General features: G+C 45.6%; 1 protein-coding gene across 2 annotated transcripts in view; it reads left to right on the forward strand.

Annotated features, from left to right (window-relative positions):
• MYO7A (myosin VIIA) overlaps positions 1–18607 on the forward strand; it is a 274560-nt gene that overhangs the window by 14434 nt on the left and 241519 nt on the right. The window contains exons 1-2 of one of the 2 annotated variants that reach the window (XM_033948254.1): positions 9061–9297; positions 17836–17897. In XM_033948254.1, coding sequence (XP_033804145.1) covers positions 17880–17897 — 18 coding nt within the window. In that variant the 5' untranslated portion in view covers positions 9061–9297; positions 17836–17879. Of the gene's footprint in view, positions 1–9060; positions 9298–17835; positions 17898–18607 lie in introns of those variants that run through there. The other variant, XM_033948255.1, reaches the window with a different exon arrangement.

Genomic DNA, 18607 nt, shown 5'->3' on the forward strand with positions numbered 1-18607 from the left:
GATGTCACAATGGCTTAATTGTCCTATACTTGGCACACGTTAGCACATAAGAATCGCCTTACTGGGTCAGACCAATGGTCCATTAGACCCAGTAGCCCGTTCTCACGGTGGCCAGTCCAGGTCACTAATACCTGACCAAAACCCAAAGAGTAGCAACATTCCAGCATCTCAAAGAATAGCAAGATTCTGGAACCCCAATGAGAGCAACATTCCAGCATCTCAAAGAATAGCAAGATTCCGGAAACCCAATGAGAGCAACATTCCAGCATCTCAAAAAATAGCAAGATTCCGGAACCCCAATGAGAGCAACATTCCAGAGCTGAGATTGTGATGTCATAATGCCTCATTCCACGTGCCTCAGAGCCAACCTCAGCAGTGATGTCACAATGGCTTAATTGTCCTATACTTGGCACACGTTAGCACATAAGAATCGCCTTACTGGGTCAGACCAATGGTACATCAGACCCAGTAGCCCGTTCTCACGGTGGCCAATCCAGGTCACTAGTACCTGGCCAAAACCCAAAGAGTAGCAACATTCCAACATCTCAAACACGAGCAAGATTCCGGAACCCCAATGAGAGCAACATTCCAGAGCTGAGATTGTGATGTCATAATGCCTCATTCCACGTGCCTCAGAGCCAACCTCAGCAGTGATGTCACAATGGCTTAATTGTCCTATACTTGGCACATGTTAGCACATAAGAATCGCCTTACTGGGTCAGACCAATGGTACATCAGACCCAGTAGCCCGTTCTCACGGTGGCCAATCCAGGTCACTAGTACCTGGCCAAAACCCAAAGAGTAGCAACATTCCAACATCTCAAACACGAGCAAGATTCCGGAACCCCAATGAGAGCAACATTCCAGAGCTGAGATTGTGATGTCATAATGCCTCATTCCACGTGCCTCAGAGCCAACCTCAGCAGTGATGTCACAATGGCTTAATTGTCCTATACTTGGCACACGTTAGCACATAAGAATCGCCTTACTGGGTCAGACCAATGGTACATCAGACCCAGTAGCCCGTTCTCACGGTGGCCAATCCAGGTCACTAGTACCTGGCCAAAACCCAAAGAGTAGCAACATTCCAACATCTCAAACACGAGCAAGATTCCGGAACCCCAATGAGAGCAACATTCCAGAGCTGAGATTGTGATGTCATAATGCCTCATTCCACGTGCCTCAGAGCCAACCTCAGCAGTGATGTTACAATGGCTTAATTGTCCTATACTTGGCACACGTTAGCACATAAGAATCGCCTTACTGGGTCAGACCAATGGTACATCAGACCCAGTAGCCCGTTCTCACGGTGGCCAATCCAGGTCACTAGTACCTGGCCAAAACCCAAAGAGTAGCAACATTCCAACATCTCAAACACGAGCAAGATTCCGGAACCCCAATGAGAGCAACAATCCAGAGCTGAGATTGTGATGTCATAATGCCTCATTCCACGTGCCTCAGAGCCAACCTCAGCAGTGATGTCACAATGGCTTAATTGTCCTATACTTGGCACACGTTAGCACATAAGAATCGCCTTACTGGGTCAGACCAATGGTACATCAGACCCAGTAGCCCGTTCTCACGGTGGCCAATCCAGGTCACTAGTACCTGGCCAAAACCCAAAGAGTAGCAACATTCCAACATCTCAAACACGAGCAAGATTCCGGAACCCCAATGAGAGCAACATTCCAGAGCTGAGATTGTGATGTCATAATGCCTCATTCCACGTGCCTCAGAGCCAACCTCAGCAGTGATGTCACAATGGCTTAATTGTCCTATACTTGGCACACGTTAGCACATAAGAATCGCCTTACTGGGTCAGACCAATGGTCCATTAGACCCAGTAGCCCGTTCTCACGGTGGCCAGTCCAGGTCACTAATACCTGACCAAAACCCAAAGAGTAGCAACATTCCAGCATCTCAAAGAATAGCAAGATTCTGGAACCCCAATGAGAGCAACATTCCAGCATCTCAAAGAATAGCAAGATTTCGGAACCCCAATGAGAACAACATTCCAGAGCTGAGATTGTGATGTCATAATGCCTCATTCCACAGTGTCTCAGAGCCAACCTCAGCAGTGATGTTACAATGGTTTGATTGTCCTATACTTGCCACAAATAAGAGCATAAGAACAGCCATACTGGGTCAGACCAATGGTCCATCAAGCCCAGTAGCCTGTTCTCACGGTGACCAATCCAGGTCCCTAGTATCTGGCCAAAACCCAAAGAGTAGCAACATTCCAGCATCTCAAAGAAGAGCAAGATTCCGGAACCCCAATGAGAGCAACATTGCAGAGCTGAGATTGTGATGTCATAATTCCTCAGAGCCAACCTCAGCAGTGATGTTACAATGGATTGATTGTCCTTACTTTGCACACATAATAGGATAAGAACATCCAGGCGCCGCTCAACCTCGCCACGCCACTGATTTCAATCTTGCCCACTTGATACAGTAAATGCAAACAGTCTCTTAAAGTATATTATTCAGGTGTCTATTTATGGAATTTGCAACTATTGACAATCCAAAATAAAGTGAGCTTTTAAAATATATATCCTTGAATCGTTGTTGAATCAATATTTAGTATTAATTTTTAATGATTAATACTCGGTCTGAACAAGCAGCTCAAGGCAGTTAAAAAAAAAATTAGCAGCATGTGTAAGTTTGAAATTTTTTGGAGGCCCTCAGAGTTTTGTCTTATTCACGCTTTGACCGTTTACGTCAGGGATCTCAAAGTCCCTCCTTGAGGGCCGCAATCCAGTCGGGTTTCAGGATTTCCCCAATGAATATGCATTGAAAGCAGTGCATGCACATAGATCTCATGCATATTCATTGGGGAAATCCTGAAAACCCGACTGGATGGTGGCCCTCGAGGAGGGACTTTGAGACCCCTGGTTTACGTGGAAAAGGTTGGAGACCACTGATCCTTACTGTATTTCTGCCACAGAAATTTAAAGGTTGGGATTTCAGGACAGCGCAATGTAAGTAAAATAAATACATTTTTTTTAAAAAAGAGATCTTTCCGGGCCAAACACAGCTCCTTTCCCCAAAGAAAGAGGTCAGGAAAGTTGAAACAAACATGGAATTTGCAAATGAATTTGTGATTGCTTCCTATTTGTCATTTTGCAAGGAATGTTGAGGAAGGAATTGAGATATCCAGGTCATGATGTGCTCAGTCCCCTGGTATTTTATAAAAAGTTCCGCTGAACTAGAGCCTTTTGTAAAATATCTTCTAGAACAATGTCAGCAAATACAAGTGTATTTGCCAGCATATCCAGAGGAAGCAATGATTTTTAAAAGGTGCACATGGGAGTGGGGGGTAGGGGGGAACCCCACACCCCCGCTCTTCTCAATATGTCCTGCTGAAGCTTTATAAAATTGCTTCTCCCAACAAAAACCTTCCTACCCTGTTCCCTTCGACAGCATCAATCTCTCCCCAACCACCTGGAAACTTCTGATATTATCAAACCGCCCAACTCCTGAACATTCACATCTTCAAGAATGCAGAAATCCCTACCCTCAACCCCCTTCCCCCATTCTCCTTTTAGCACCTGCTGTGGATTTTCCTAGTGGCTAGTGGTGGGGATACGAGCAGACCCCAGGGGTTTGAATGGCACTTGTCAACCCCCAGCAGTAGTCTCAGCACTACCACTAGAGGTCAAGCTTTTAATTAAAGAGGATCTAGAGCAGAGCTTATCAATCTTTTTTGGTCACGAGCCCATGATTGTGTCAGAAAAAAATTGTGTGACCAACCCCCTCCCCCAAAGGTGCAGAATAATGATGTACCTAGGGAGAACCTGTCCAAGTTATAACCCCAATTGGGTTCCTGACCCACAGCTTGAAAAGCTGTGATCTAGAGGAAGAGCTAGTGGAAATCTGAAGGAGTCTAGCATCAGGAATGAGTTAATTATATCCCCCAGGAGGTGAGTAGGACCAACACAGGACATCCTATCTTCCTACTGTGAAGTCCAGTCTGTTGGATGAGGGACTGAACCCCGGTACATCCCAAACACACTAAGAGAAAGAATTTTTGAAGGTTTGTTGCCAGTAAGGAATTCCTGAGATTTGGGGATTTGTAACGAGGCCTAGTGGCACAGGAACTAGGAATACTGGGATTAAGAACTGGGAAAGACTGTGAGTTTGGGAACATGTATCCCCTCAGCCTAGGGCAAGGGTAGGCAATTCCGGTTCTCGAGAGCCGGAGCCAGGTCAGGTTTTCAGGATATCCACAATAAATTTGCATGAGATAGATTTGCATCTCAAGGAGGCAGTGCATGCAAATCCATCTCATACATATTCATTGTGGATATCCTGAAAACCTGACCTGGCTCCGGCTCTCGAGGACCGGAATTGCCTACCCCTGGCCTAGCACCACGTCTTCCCCGCCAAGCTGAAATTCACTTCTAAATTTGAAACTGTTGTGTAGTCAAGGTGCATGAGCATGTCGTGCCACTGGAACTTGCGTACACTGTCTGTAGTTTCACTATCAGCAGGGCCTCCCAAGGCGGAGATGTCAAATTAACGATGTACCGTCCAACTGGGCAGCAGCAGCAGATGGGCAATGTTGGAGGCAGAGGATTGCGTTTGATGCGACAACATTGAATTTATACTGGGCAGAAGAAAGGCCCGGCAATCTACTTCTGTAATTATTAAGTCGCTAGGTCTTGAACACAAGTCGATGGGAACAACACCCTTTAATAGTGTCTTTCAGAAAAAGCGGAAGATTGAGAAATGTAAGATATCAAACCTGGAACCCATGAAAAAAAGAAGAGGAGAGAATGTCCAACCAGGGTCTCCAGAAGAGACATCTGTTAAGGAGACCAGGAGAAGGAATCTACAAGGTGCTAAAGTAGAGAGAAGAGTTAGTGGAGGATTAAGACAGAAGCTTATCTAGACTTTAATTGTTTCTATTTGATGTAACCCTGGTCTCTCACCAATTGTCCTCGGCACCAGCTAAGCTCTTCAGATAGGGGACCCTTAGTGGGCTCTATAAAACAGAGCTCTCTTCTTTCAAGCTGGGCTATTCCCGGTAGACTGAAGGGCATTTTTCCTTTGTTGAATTTCTACTCTCTCGATTATTTTCCTTCTCAGTAATCCTTGTCACTCATCCCACCAAGCTGGACTTCCTCGACTTTGACAGCCAGCAGTAGGGTCTTATCCATTTCTAAATTCCAATTTGAGACTGTTCTCCACGCAGTCCTATGTCTACTGGCAACAGCCTCCAAGTGAGAGATTCCCTTTCATTCTCTTCAGTGAGCCACTCCAGGCCTTGTGCTTGGTCCACAGCCCAAGCACGCCCGCCACTATCCTGCTCACTAGCATGGATCCAGATTTCACCTGTCTCTCACCAGGGGACAGCTGTAAGCTTCAGGAATCCCCCCTCGGTATTCTGAGCTCTGGCATGAATCAAGATAAACAAAAACCAAGTCACTTCATAGTACAAATATACTTACACGCATACACATATGCACATAGACAGATAACAAAGATACACATATGCAGATAAGCATATCTACACAAATAAAGGGAGCCTGACCTACTGGCCCCAGCTTGGTTGGTCCAAGGATCACAGTATAATCAGTGATAAATCATTTGCAATTAGATCTAGCACTATAAAAAAAATGAACACGAGTGCTTTGGCTAGGTACTAGGGACCTGGATTAGCCACCGTGAAAATGGGCTACTGGGCTTGATGAACCTTTGGTTTGACCCAGTAAGGCTATTCTTATGGCCTAAAAAACAGCAAGGGAATATATTTATCCAAGGTGATGCTTATAAATCACTGTTGTACTAATCACCTTTGTTTTACTTCAAGCACTAATTTCAACACAAGGCTGATGTGGTTAAGTGAACACTCAGACCCACAGCTGAGGTCCGGTGAAACTAGTTCACGGGGCAGCTGTTAAGGAGACCATCATAGTTGTTCACAGTCTCCTCCACCAAACAAAGACTAAATAACAGAAAATAAAACTTAAATAAAAATAAAATCATAAATTTCACAACAACTTAACTTTGAATGGTGTAGATGGTACACATAACTGCTCCGGGCTCCTCCGTTTATTCACAATACCGACCCCCCCCCCCAACCTAGGTTTCACCCGCTGGCTTCTTCAGGAGGGGTACTACAATTACAAGATGACTCAAATCAACACTGCACCACACAGCTTGCTAACTTAATAAACACTACATTTGAAATACTCAATGTACACACTCTCTCTACAACTTACCGGCACAAACACTCCATACTGCTCACACACGCACTACTGACAAGAAGAACTTCCCAGCAGGCCACGCTTTAAATACACTCCCCTTTTACTACCTACTACATCATCACTTCTGACATCATGATTGATTATAATTGAAACCATTCAATATCATTGTTTAATCCTGTGGTGGCCAAGGTATGCCATTGGAATATAAACTTCTGCTCCAAATAAAGAAGATGTTGAGTGATATTTCCAGATTCTTTATAAGCACACATAAGAACAGTATATTGTAATTCCTCAATAGAGTGTTGTTGCTCAATCCAATGGCTCACCAGGGGGGCAGTTACACGTTTGCATCTTATATTGCTCAAGTGTTCGGCAATGCGGATTTTAATAGCACGCCGGGTATGTCCTATGTAATACAGCCTACAAGGGCAAATAATGCAATATATTACTGCAGATGACAAACAATTAGTGCCTTTTCTTAAATAAAATTTCTTACCCCCCTGTTTGAGGAATTACCACTTGGTCAGTGTTGAGGACATGAGGGCAATACACACACTGATGACAACGTACGTGAGGACCCTCTCTGTTCTGTTGGACAGGGTCACGATGTTTCAAAATCTGACCTAAATTCCGGCCCCTAGTATGAGCAAATAAAGGGCTGTCGTTCAAGCTCTCATGTACCTGCAGCACTGGCCAGTGTTTCAAAATGATTTTTCTAATTTGTTGACTTCGATTGGAATAAGGCAATACACATACCACGGCTCCACTATTCTCCCTTTGTTGGGGACGAAATAGCCACTCCCGCTGACAGTTACGGGCTCTCTTCCATGCCCGTTTAACTACCCGGGGAGGATAACCTCTCTCCATAAACTTTGTGTATAAAAGCATGGCCTGCTGCTGAAAATCCCACTTGTCAGAGCAGATCCTCCGCAACCTTAAAAATCCCTATAGAAGCAAGAGGAATGAAATTAAAATCTAAGTGGATTCCTCCAGGAGCGCCTGATGTCTCTGTAGCAGCCTTCGAGAGAGCAGTATTGAGGGACGTTGATCTTGCTGAAAAATCACAATTAAAATGTGGTTCTAATTTATCTTTGCAGCAGTTCAGCATGCTACGGTCATTACAGCAGGATCCTACTATCATTATCCAACGCGCCGATAAAGGCGGTGGGATAGTGATACAGGACCATGACCAATACTGTATGGAAGCTTTAAGGCAATTATTAGATGTAAGCTTCTATAGGGAAGTCGATATTGATCCCACTAAGGATATCAAGAATGCAATTGATATCATACTAAATACAGCACGTCAAGCTGAGGTTATCACAGTTAAAGAGTTTAAATGTTTGAAGGTGGAATTCCCTGAAATCCCATATATATACTTCATCCCCAAAATCCATAAGTCTCTCACGTGCCCTCCGGGCCGTCCGATTGTGGCTGGAATCGGTTCAGTGCTGGAACCTCTGTCAAGGTTTATAGATAGTTTTATCTATAAACACGTTGGTACTGTTCAGTCCTATGTAAGGGACTCTTCTCACTTCCTGCAATGTTTGCCGAGATGTGAGGGTCAAGATTGTAAACTGTTAGTAACTGCAGACGTTTCCGCCCTGTACACCAACGTGCCACAATCGGCGGCCCTGGCAATTATCAAGCAGGTAGTCAGTAAATCCAATATTTCAGTTCAAAAGAAGGAGTTAGTAGGAACTTTAGCTGAATTCGTGGTGTGTCAAAATTATTTTCAATTCGCAAATAGGTTCTTCTTTCAGACCAAGGGGGTGGCCATGGGGGCCACGGTGGCCCCGTCCGTCGCCTGCCTCTACATGTCTGAATACGAAGATAAACATGTCTACACTTCTTGATGGTTTAGTAAAGTTGGTCTATGGAGAAGGTATATAGACGATGTCTTCTTTTTGCGGAATGGGGAGTGTGACGAATTGGGGGAATTCCTAAACGAGTTGAATCAGGCAGATCCCAACATAACTCTTACTCATGAAGTAAGTAGTGATAAGGTATCCTTTTTGGATATCCAAGTAGTCAAATCTCAGATCAACTCTCAAGTGTGTTACGATACTACCCTTTATAGGAAACCGTCCGATCGGAACACTCTCCTACACTATCACAGTTATCATCCAAAACCCCTTAGGGATAGTATCCCGGTGGGACAATTTTTAAGGTTGCGGAGGATCTGCTCTGACGAGTGGGATTTTCAGCAGCAGGCCATGCTTTTATACACAAAGTTTATGGAGAGAGGTTATCCTCCCCGGGTAGTTAAACGGGCATGGAAGAGAGCCCGTAACTGTCAGCGGGAGTGGCTATTTCGTCCCCAACAAAGGGAGAATAGTGGAGCCATGGTATGTGTATTGCCTTATTCCAATCGAAGTCAACAAATTAGAAAAATCATTTTGAAACACTGGCCAGTGCTGCAGGTACATGAGAGCTTGAACGACAGCCCTTTATTTGCCCATACTAGGGGCCGGAATTTAGGTCAGATTTTGAAACATCGTGACCCTGTCCAACAGAACAGAGAGGGTCCTCACGTACATTGTCATCAGTGTGTGTATTGCCCTCATGTCCTCAACACTGACCAAGTGGTAATTCCTCAAACAGGGGGTAAGAAATTTTATTTAAGAAAAGGCACTAATTGTTTGTCATCTGCAGTAATATATTGCATTATTTGCCCTTGTAGGCTGTATTACATAGGACATACCCGGCGTGCTATTAAAATCCGCATTGCCGAACACTTGAGCAATATAAGATGCAAACGTGTAACTGCCCCCCTGGTGAGCCATTGGATTGAGCAACAACACTCTATTGAGGAATTACAATATATTGTTCTTATGTGTGCTTATAAAGAATCTGGAAATATCACTCAACATCTTCTTTATTTGGAGCAGAAGTTTATATTCCAATGGCATACCTTGGCCCCCACAGGATTAAACAATGATATTGAATGGTTTCAATTATAATCAATCATGATGTCAGAAGTGATGATGTAGTAGGTAGTAAAAGGGGAGTGTATTTAAAGCGTGGCCTGCTGGGAAGTTCTTCTTGTCAGTAGTGCGTGTGTGAGCAGTATGGAGTGTTTGTGCCGGTAAGTTGTAGAGAGAGTGTGTACATTGAGTATTTCAAATGTAGTGTTTATTAAGTTAGCAAGCTGTGTGGTGCAGTGTTGATTTGAGTTATCTTGTAATTGTAGTACCCCTCCTGATGAAGCCAGCGGGTGAAACCTAGGTTGGGGGGGTCGGTATTGTGAATAAACGGAGGAGCCCGGAGCAGTTATGTGTACCATCTACACCATTCAAAGTTAAGTTGTTGTGAAATTTATGATTTTATTTCCATTTAAGTTTTATTTTCTGTTATTTAGTCTTTGTTTGGTGGAAGAGACTGTGACCAACTATGATGGTCTCCTTAACAGCTGCCCCGTGAACTTGTTTCACCGGACCTCAGCTGTGGGTCTGAATGTTCACTTAACCACATCAGCCTTGTGTTGAAATTAGTGCTTGAAGTAAAACAAAGGTGATTAGTACAACAGTATTCTTATGGCCTAACATGTGCCAAGTATAGGTCAATCAAGCCATTGTAACATCATTGATGAGGTTGGCTCTGAGGCACTGTGGAATGAGGCTTTATGACATCACAATCTCAGCTCTGGAATGTTGCTCTCATTGGGGTTCTGGAATCTTGCTGTTTTTTGAGATGCAGGACTGTTGCTACTCTTTAGGTTCCAGAATGTTGCTACTCTTTGGGTTTTGGCCAGGTATTAAGGACCTGGATTTGCCACCGTGAGAATAGGCTACTAGGCTTGATGGACCATTGGTCTGACCAAGTAAGACTATTCTTATGTTCCAACGTGTGCCAAGTACAGGACAATCAAGCCATTGTAACATCACTGATGAGGTTGGCTCTGAGGCATTATGACATCACAATCTCAGCTCTGGAATGTTGCTCTCATTGGGGTTCCAGAATCTTGCTCTTCTTTGAGATGCTGGAATGTTGCTGCTCTTTGGGTTTTGGCCAGGTGCTAGGGACCTGGATTGGCCACTGTGAGAATGGGCTACTGGGCATGATGGACCATTGATCTGACCCAGTAAGGCTATTGTTAAGTCCTTTCTAATTTACTCTCATTCTTATCTTAGCAAGCATAGGCAGCGGAACGCTATTTTGTTTGGGGGGTGGGGCCCAAGGGCTCTGCCTAGCAGAATTCTGCAGCACAGTCTTTCACCAGCTCCCGACCTCCCTCCATCTCCTCCCGGTGCTGTACTTTTAAATCTTCGGCCAGCCGCGGCACAGTGTCAACGAGCAGACCTGCCTCTGGACATAGAATGAAGGGTTCCAGGGCAAGCCTGCTCATTGACACCACGTGGCGGCTGCCCAACGATTTAAAAGTACAGCGCCAGTCTTTGGGGAGGCCATGGACCCTGTGGCCTCCCCTGTTACGACGCCTATGTTAGCAGGAAAATGTCTCTTTTCTTAGGTAAGCACCCAATTAAACAAGCAGTCCACCTCCACACCCCATCCCTTTTTCCCCCTGGGGTGGCTATTGATACTATATACTGCGGTGAAAGGTATTTGCTGAGGCCATCTTTCACAAAATTTGACACAGGCTGGAAAGGCTCACAATCTTCCCAAGGTTTCCTCACCGATGTAGAGTAGTCATCACTAGCACGCTTTGGTGCGTTCTTCCATGTGTCATAAGAACCTAAGAATTGCCATACTGGGACAGACTGAAGGTCCATCAAGTCCAGTATCCTGTTTCCAACAGTGGCCAACCCAGGTCCAAATACCTGGCAGAAACCCAAAGAGTATCAACATTCCAGAGCTGAGATTGTGATGTCATAATGCCTCATTCCTCCAAGGCCTAAGAACCAACCCCATCAGTGATGTCATAATGGCTTGATTGTCCTATACTTGGCTCACATATGAACCTAAGAGTTGCCATACTGGGACAGACCGAAAGTCCATCAAGTCCAGTATCCTGTTTCCAACAGTGACCAACCCGGGTCCCAATACCTAGCAGAAACCCAAAGAGTATCAACATTCCAGAGTTGAGATTGTGATGTCATAATGCCTCATTCCTCCAAGGCCTAAGAACCAACCCCATCAGTGATGTCATAATGGCTTGATTGTCCTATACTTGGCTCACATATGAACATAAGAGTTGCCATACTGGGACAGACCGAAAGTCCATCAAGTCCAGTATCCTGTTTCCAACAGTGGCCAACCCGGGTCCCTGCCTTGCTCTATCAATGTCCTCCCTGTGAACAGGAATGTGCTGCACCCAGTTCTGAGCACTGGACTTTGCACAGGTGTATCACATGTCTCTGCTAGCTAGCATGGGTGAAACTTTATAACTTGAATTTAATTGCTGGGTTTTGATTCTGCAGGTTCAGCCAAAGTATAGGTGGCTGTGCTGACTCCCTTTCATCAAGCAGTGGCTTCCCCTGTGTCTTAATAACAGACTATGGACGGACTTTTCCTCCAGGAACCTGTTCAAATCTTTCTTAAAATCTATGACAGTCGCACAAGACAAAAAGGGTGAATCTATACACGCTGCTCAGGTAGGGAATTACAAGGGGACTGATGACGTAAATAGGGTAGTGGACTACGGAGGGAATAACAGACAGACTGGCGTAGCGAGGCTGAGAGGCGCCCGGGGCGGTGGTGCCTCTTCCCGCCCTCGTCTTTATCCCCGCTCCTTCCCCAATACCCCCTGCCATACCTCTAGATGTTCACCGCCATGAGCAACAAGAACGTCAACGTGCTCCTTGCAGGCCCCGTCGTCTCTCCCGCCGACATCACTTCCTGTGCGTGGAACTCGGAAGTGACATCTGCGGGAGAGACAACGGGGGCCGTGTATGTCGATATCCATTAAACCGTGATTTGGGCCTTTGATTGGGACTCAATAAACTGGGCATATTTAGCATGCATGTTGAACCTACTTAAGGGCAGCATTTTGGGTACGGGCCCTATTATTTGCTGCCCAAGAAACTGTGCATCCTTGTATTGCCATTGTTGAATCCCACCTGTCACATTAGCACACCACCTAGGAGGCCATTTTAAAGATCCAGCCAATACCTTGGCCAAAAGAGACCGATGCAGCATCAGAACCCACCGTTCTTCACTTTGCACATTCATTTTTGGAAGTCAAGAGATAGGCACCAGAAAAAAAATTATGTCAAAAATTCTGTCAAAGACCAAGAAAGAACAGAGACCTGAAATCCAAATGAGGACAGCGTATCGGGGAGAAGATGGTCATCTACAGTGTCAAAAGCAGCAGATAGATCGAGAAGGATGAGGATGGAATAGAGGCCTTTGGATTGGGTCAGGAACAGGCCTATCGTTTTTATACTGTTAACCAAATTATAAGTTTTTGTGTCAAGCTGTACCTAGTGGATACTTAATTTTTGGAAGTCAATTTGGGGACAAATCAATGTTGTACTTGGGTCATCGATATCAATGACTTATGAAGCCATAATTTGCGGTACATATTAAACCTTCTTTGGATCGACATAAAAGCCGGCTTTTCTTGATAATGACGGGAATAGCCATCCAGATGGTTACACGTAACTGGAAGAGTTATGATCGACTGAATTACACTTTCGGTGGGCAAACCTATGTTCCAGTTACAAGTACGAAAGAATGAACGCGGAATGATTGGGATATAGTAACGCATTCCAAATGGCGTGGAGCCCAGTGACTGCATTTATTGAGTCACAAGAACTGTCATGTACCTTTCCTTTTATTTGACTTCCTTACACATCCAGGGTGGGTGGGTGGGGGAGGGGAATGTATTATTGTTTGCTATACTTAATTATCAATATTATTGAAATTAAATATGTACGTCTTCTTCTATTAATTATGGGGAGGGGGGAGAATAATTGTTTTTTTTAAATTATTTGTGTATTTAAAGTGCGTTCTGTGTAGTTTTTATGTTTAAATTCATTGTATGGCACTGTTAACATTTGAAAATTAATAAAGATTTATTTTTAAAAAAATTCCAATAAATAAATGCATTTTGTTTGCTGCATCGGCTCTCTCCCTTGGGGAGGACGTTTTTATATTATGGGGAAAAAAAACACCTCATCTGATTTCTGTCTTAAGTGATTTAGGCCATCAGCCACTTTATGACCTTTTCAGTGCACACTGATAACATTAAGGCCTTGTTTGCAAAGCCGTATTCCTCTCGTGCTTTTGCCACTAACCTTTGGCAGAAGATAAACAATTGATGGCCTCTAAGGAAGAATCTGGCTAGTCTAATTGATCAAGGGAATGCATCCATGGACTACCCAGTCTGTAGCTGCGTAATGTGGTTGAGTAAAAGTCAGAACTATTTATACCATGATTAGGGGGGGAGAAACAAATTAATCTCCTTTTATCTTCCTTTTACCTTAGCTCTGGGCTGGTTAAAAAATTAGGACACCTAGGCAGTTGCCTAGAGCTGCGGAATTGTTGTGGGGAGGGTCTGGCACATTAGCAGTCACAGAATTCTTTAGGTCTGCGGTTGGTTGGGGTGAGGTGGTGGAACACATGTCAAAAGAGTATCACGTAGTGCCGTCCAGTGGACCTGATGCTCCCTGTCCGCTGGTGCAGGTACTCATCATTAACCCCTTCACCTTCTGGAACATTAACTTTGTACTTTGTAGATGTATCTAGGGCTGGGTCTTGCAAACTGTGTGTTGCGGCACAATTGTGTGCCAGGAAGACATTCTGGGTGTGCCGCGAGAGATTCTGGAATTTTATTTTTAAAATTTCCCTTCATAAGAAACCATTCATAAAATAAAGATACACTAGAGTCGATGTGTACATCGTGTACGCAAGAGTCTGTCACCGCCGGCGCCTCCCCTCCCCCTCGGCGTACCTCTGTAAACGTTCACCAGCCCGAGCAGCTGCTTCCACTCGCTGCTCGTGCCATCCTCGGCTCCCTTCTGACGTCACTTCCTGTCACGGGACCAGGATGTGACATCAGCAGGGAGCTGAGGGCGGCGCGAGCAGCAGGTGGGAGATGCTGCTCATGCCAGCGAACATTTACAGAGGTATGATTTCGGTTATACCATTTGCTCTGTTTACTGTGCCAGAGCTAACAAAAGTTCATGAGACATTGAAAAGGCGCGCGCCGACAACTGAGCGCAAGACGGAAGTGCGCGCCGAAAAAAAAGAGTGATTTTAGGGGCTCAGACGGGGGGTTTTGTTGAGGAACCCCCCCACTTTACTTAATACAGATCGCGGCGGCGTTATGGGGGGTTTGGGGAGTTGTAACCCCCCTCATTATACTGGAAACTTAACCGTTTCCCTGTTTTTTAGGGAAAAAGTGAAGTTTTCAGTAAAATGTGGGGGGTTGCAACTCCCCAAACCCCCCCACAACGCCCCCACAACGCGGCACGATCTGTATAAAGTAAAGTGGGGGGTTCCCCCCACACATCCTGTCGGAGTCATTTTCTTCGGCGCGCGCCTCCACGTTGCGCTCAGTTGTCTGCACGCACCTTTGTCCCGGCGCGCTTTTTACCTGACACTGATCTAGGGGCTGGATTCGGTGAATGGTGCCAAGAGATAGGCACCAGAAAAAAAAAATCACTCGGCTTTAATCTATACAGGTGACACCGGGCTGGGTGCTCTTTGTAGCAGTGTTTCCCAAGTCGGACTTGGAGTACCTCCTTGCCAGTCGGAGTTTCAGGATATTCACAATGAATAGGCATGAACCTGATTTGCATTCGCTGCCTCCATTATATGTGGATCTCTTTCATGCATAATCATTGTGGGTATCCTGAAAACCTGACTGGCAAGTGGGTACTCCAGAAGCAACTCAGGAAACACTTAAGAACATAAGAATTGCCAATGATGGCTCAGACCAGTGGTCCATCGTGCCCAGCAGCCCGCTCACGCGGCGGCCCTCTGTCAAAGACCAGCGCCCTAACATTTAAGTATCTCACGGGACGTGTCGAAGTGGAAGATGATATTTTCTTTCTCAAGGGACCCTCGGCCACAAGAGGGCACCCGCTCAAACTCAGGGGCGGAAAATTTCATGGCGACACCAGAAAGTATTTCTTCACAGAGAGAGTGGTTGATCGTTGGAACAAGCTTCCAGTGCAGGTGATCGAGGCAGACAGCGTGCCAGACTTTAAGAATAAATGGGATACCCATGTGGGATCCCTTCGAGGGTCAAGATAAGGAAATTGGGTCATTAGGGTATAGACAGGGGGTGGGTAAGCAGAGTGGGCAGACTTGATGGGCTGTAGCCCTTTTCTGCCGTCATCTTCTATGTTACTATGATGGGTCATTTGGCCTTTATCTGCCATCATGTTTCTATGTTTCTATAATGAGAAAGTTCTATGACATCACAATGCAGGTGTAAAGAGCCTTAGCCTATAGGAAGAGGAGATGCAAATGTTAAGAGCCTTAGCCAATAGGGAGAGGAGGAGAGAGTGGCTGCTGCAGACACCAGAAAGTATTTCTTCACAGAGAGAGTGGTTGATCGTTGGAACAAGCTTCCAGTGCAGGTGATCGAGGCAGACAGCGTGCCAGACTTTAAGAATAAATGGGATACCCATGTGGGATCCCTTCGAGGGTCAAGATAAGGAAATTGGGTCATTAGGGTATAGACAGGGGGTGGGTAAGCAGAGTGGGCAGACTTGATGGGCTGTAGCCCTTTTCTGCCGTCATCTTCTATGTTACTATGATGGGTCATTTGGCCTTTATCTGCCATCATGTTTCTATGTTTCTATAATGAGAAAGTTCTATGACATCACAATGCAGGTGTAAAGAGCCTTAGCCTATAGGAAGAGGAGATGCAAATGTTAAGAGCCTTAGCCAATAGGGAGAGGAGGAGAGAGTGGCTGCTGCAGACACCAGAAAGTATTTCTTCACAGAGAGAGTGGTTGATCATTGGAACAAGCTTCCAGTGCAGGTGATCGAGGCAGACAGCGTGCCAGACTTTAAGAATAAATGGGATACCCATGTGGGATCCCTACGAGGGTCAAGATAAGGAAATTGGGTCATTAGGGCATAGACAGGGGGTGGGTAAGCAGAGTGGGCAGACTTGATGGGCTGTAGCCCTTTTCTGCCGTCATCTTCTGTGTTTCTATGTTTCTATGTAACTAGTCCTACTTGCGTACGTTCTGGTTCAGCAGGAACTTGTCTAACTTTGTCTTGAATCCCTACTTTATAGAATAGCAAATAGGCCCTGATTTGTAGAGGGCATCTAATTTGTAGGCGCCAAGGAGCGCAAATGTCAACCATATGCTAGGCGCCGTTGATAGAATCTTGCCTCGCAGTGCCTAGTGGTCCCAGGTGCTGCTAGGTGTTGAAACCTTAGGTTTACTCTATTTATGACGGGGCTTTTTTGGCCTGAGTGCGCCTGCCATCGCCTAAGTCAAAACACGTCCAAGATTCTTCCAGGATCCACCCCCCTAACCACGCCTACTTTCTGGTAGGCCCTTACAATAGACGCCTACCTCAAAAGGCTGCCTGAGCTTTCAAAATAAAAGCCCAATTTGGACTTTTCTGACCTGAAACTTGCTGTTGTGAAGGGTAGATTGATAACTGGTCACCTGTATGAAGGCCAAGTGAACGCCAATTTTAAATTTATTTAATAAAGACTCCTTTATTCAGCTAATAAGAGTTGTTTATTTTGCATTTTGCCTTGTTCATTTTGCTGAATTTTGCATTGCTGCAGTCACAACATCATGGGGGTGGGAGGGGGGGGGGAGTTCATTGATCCTACAACTGCTCCTTTAAGTAACTGCCCAGGAGCTCATTCGGCTACTCCTGCACTTTTCTAAAAAGGGTGCTTAGCCCGGAGCACCCCTTGGTGTCAGGTCAAAAGCGTGCTGGGACAAAGGCACGCGCAGACAATTGAGCGCAGTGCGGAGGTGCGCACCGCAGAAAATTACTGTTTTCACGGCTCCGACAGAAGGGGGCATGGGGGAGGAACCCCCCCACTTTACTTAATAGAGATCGCGCCGCGTTGTGGGGGCGTTGTGGGGGGTGTGGGGGGTTGTAACCCCCCACATTTTACTGAAAACTTCACTTTTTCCCTGTTTTTAGGGAAAAAGTTAAGTTTACAGTAAAATATGGAGGGTTACAACCCCCCAAACCCCCCCACAACGCCGCCGCGATCTCTATTAAGTAAACTGGGGGGGGGGGCTCCCCAACAAAACCCCCCGTCGGAGCCCCTAAAAATTGTAATTTTCTTCAGCGCGCGCCTCCGTCTTGCGCTCAGTTGTCGGCACGCGCCTTTGTCTTTCGCGGGGTTGTCTATGAACCGTCCCCCTTTATAAAATAATGCTGAGTGTGAATTTTTCCTCGTGCGTAACTTTGGGCACTACATACTAAGAGCTTCTTTTACAAAGGTGCACTAGTGTTTTTAGCTCATGCGCCAGATTAGCGCACGCTAGCCGAAAAACTACCACGTGCGGCATTTTAGTGCGCGTTAAGGCCCTAACGCACCTTTGTAAAAGGAGCCCTACATCTGGCCCACGATGCCATGGTCTCTGCGTCGATGCAACCAGGGGAACTCTTCAGGTTTCCTCCCCGGGGTTTGCATGAAATGACCGCCTCTAACCACCTCCTCTGTCCAAGCTCTTTATATCTCTCTGACATGCATTTTATTTCATTAAACCTTTCTTCCTTTTAGGTATCCAAGCGGCAGCGGCTGATGTCAGCAACTGAGCCGAGACAATGGTCATTCTTCGACAGGTAGGTTTCTAAGCCCTGAGGCTCAGTCTTGTGAGGCTGCCGCTGGAAGTCTTTGCAGCCATTTTCAGCGCCAAGAGAACACGGGCAGGGATGAGTGAGAATTGCTTCTGCCCCAACTAGAGGATGACATGGTGACAAAATTCATCACCGTTCCCGTCCCCGCGGATAACCGCGGGAAACCATCTTCATGTCATTCTTTAAGGAGAGAGGGAAGAATCAGAGTAAGAATGGCCACAACCACTGACCCGCAAGCTTTGCTTTGAAGAATGCTGATTGAGCAGCAACATTCCAGAGCTGAGATTGTGATGTCATAATGCCTCATTCCACCAGTGCCTAAGAGCCAATCACATCAGTGATGTCACAATGGCTTCATTATCCTTGGCTCCCATAAGAATCAGAGTATGAATGGCCACAACCACTGACCCGCAAGCTTTGCTTTGAAGAATGCTGGTGTAGAAGGACCGAGGTTGAAACAGACACTACAGAATGACAGTCTCTGGTATCCAGAGCAGATATTGTGATGTCATAATGCCTCATTCCACCAGTGCCTAAGAACCAGTCACATCAGTGATGTCACAATGGCTTCATTATCCTTGGCTCCCATAAGAATAAGAGTATGAATGGCCACAACCATTGACCCGCAAGCTTTGCTTTGAAGAATGCTGGTGTAGAAGGACTGAGGTTGAAATAGACACTAGAAAATGACATGG

This window comes from Geotrypetes seraphini, chromosome 6, assembly GCF_902459505.1.
Source record: "Geotrypetes seraphini chromosome 6, aGeoSer1.1, whole genome shotgun sequence".
Classification (NCBI taxonomy): Eukaryota; Metazoa; Chordata; class Amphibia; order Gymnophiona; family Dermophiidae; genus Geotrypetes; species Geotrypetes seraphini.